General features: G+C 45.5%; 1 protein-coding gene across 1 annotated transcript; it reads right to left on the bottom strand.

Annotated features, from left to right (window-relative positions):
• Window positions 1-712: 712 nt before the first annotated feature.
• On the bottom strand, window positions 713-1,555 carry LOC132261613 (probable zinc transporter protein DDB_G0282067). Its single transcript, XM_059760502.1, has one exon. It carries the CDS (start codon window positions 1,553-1,555, stop codon window positions 713-715), a length of 843 nt encoding a protein of 280 aa, XP_059616485.1.
• Window positions 1,556-1,921: the final 366 nt, after the last annotated feature.

Here is a 1,921-nt window from a genome sequence, read left to right on the forward strand (position 1 = left end):
ATAAAATACACAAGAATATCTGGGTGCTCAACCATTTTGTGTTCTGTGCCAAAGGAAATCTCGCCTGATGGGGTCTTGCTATTTCGATGGTGTGCACGTTATTCAATCCGCACAGCAAACACTCTTCGCTTTGAGTTTCCATTTTATGCCAATTATTTTGCTCATTTTTCACTGCTCTGGAACAGGCTCAGACATCTCAATGGATGTGCATTGCATTGCAACCATTTGCAGGATTATTTCCCAATTATATTTCACTGGAATCGAGAGGGTCTTTGATACTCACAGTGATATATGGATTTCTTAAATATACCACAGATAAAATACAACTGAACATGTCGATTTATAGAGAGGAAAGCTGTTCTATGATCTCTTGAAGCACTCACCGTTTAAATTAATGCACACGTTTTATGTAAGCGTTATTGCTTTGAGCAAAAGTAATCCACAAAAAGTCAAATAACCGATCAGTTGCAGTGGAAAAGAATTGGATGTTTCGCTCAAGTGATCATGGTTCTCTTATTCTCTCCTCAGGCACTTATCTTACATCACCATCTCACCTTGAGATACAATTTGTCACAGTTGAGTTACACCATTGATCGATGGCTATTTTTTCGTGGTGTCGGAGTGATGAAAGTGAGACAAAAGAGACGCGATCAGAGTTTATGGACTTTTATTTGATTCGTCTAACATGGTGTTAATTGTCCTATCAAGAGCCTTAGTGGTGTCCATGGCCTTTCTTGTGTCCAAACTTCTTGTGATGGTCGCTGCCGCCCTTCTTGCCATACTCTGACTTGTGCGAGTGGTGCTCATCGTGTCCCTTCTCGCCCTTGTGGCCGGAGTGGTCGTGGTGGTGGTGTCCCTTCTTGTGGCTGCCCTTCTTGCCGTAGTGATCGTGGTGCTTGCCGGACTTGTGGTGGCCCTTCTTGTGCGATCCGCCCTTCTTGTAGCCATGATCCTCGTGGAAGTCTCCGTGCTTCTCCTCGAATCCTTCATCGTGATCCTCGTCGTAGAACTTCTTGTCCTTCTTGAATTCATCCACTTTGTGAATCTCGTGCTTTCCCTTGGTGGAGTGGCCCTTGCTGAAGCTGCCCTTCTCCTCGTACTTGTGCCCCTTCTCGCCCTTCTCGCCCTTGTCGCTCTCGTGGTGGTAGCCACCCTCGTCGAAGTGCTTCTTCTTGTAGCCCTCCTCCTCGCCGTACTGCCCCTTGTGGCCCTCCTTGTCGTGGTGGCCCTTCTCGCCCTTCTCGTATCCGTGGGAGCCCTTGTATCCCTTCTCGCCCTTCTCGCCCTTGGCGGAGTGCTCGTCCGAGTGATGATCCTTGCCGCCGCCGTGCTTCCACTCCTCGTGCTTTCCCGACCCGGCCACTTCCAAGTCGTAGTAGGGCAGCCTGAGTGCACTCGCGGCACAAACAACACCCAACAACGCCACTGCAACACCAACGCAAATCGCCGTTCTCGACACCATCTTTCTCACCGATGGAACAACTCGATACTGATTGCCAGAGTCCCTCACACCCCGTTTTATACGTTGGGTCTCTCGAGGGAAATACTTCAGCATTACGTATTGGGCAAAAATCGAAATAAGCAATACATAGTGAGCCACCATGTGAACACATAATTTCTTTCAAATGAGACACGTTTTTTGCCACTTCCCCTGCAATTTCTGCAGCTACGCAACTAACAGAGGTGGATTGGTTTGTGCGGCAAATACAAAATATATGTATATGCATATGAAATTAAAATAGCACAAGCAACGTAAATATTTAAAAATGACCCCCTAAAAAATGAGTGTAATTCCATTTTCAATTAAAATTTCACATCCATTTCAATTTAATTATACGTATAGAATATAAAATTGATAATCAATATTCTATGCCCTGCAACTTTTTGCAATAGGAGAATTCCACAAAATCATACTGCGACT

This window comes from Phlebotomus argentipes, unplaced genomic scaffold (genome assembly GCF_947086385.1).
Source record: "Phlebotomus argentipes unplaced genomic scaffold, Phlebotomus argentipes genome assembly contig_15, whole genome shotgun sequence".
Classification (NCBI taxonomy): domain Eukaryota; kingdom Metazoa; phylum Arthropoda; class Insecta; order Diptera; family Psychodidae; genus Phlebotomus; species Phlebotomus argentipes.

Bases quoted from the DNA above. Each gene is read 5' to 3' on its own strand.
- LOC132261613 (XM_059760502.1), bottom strand. From the start codon at position 1,555: ATGCTGAAGTATTTCCCTCGAGAGACCCAACGTATAAAACGGGGTGTG.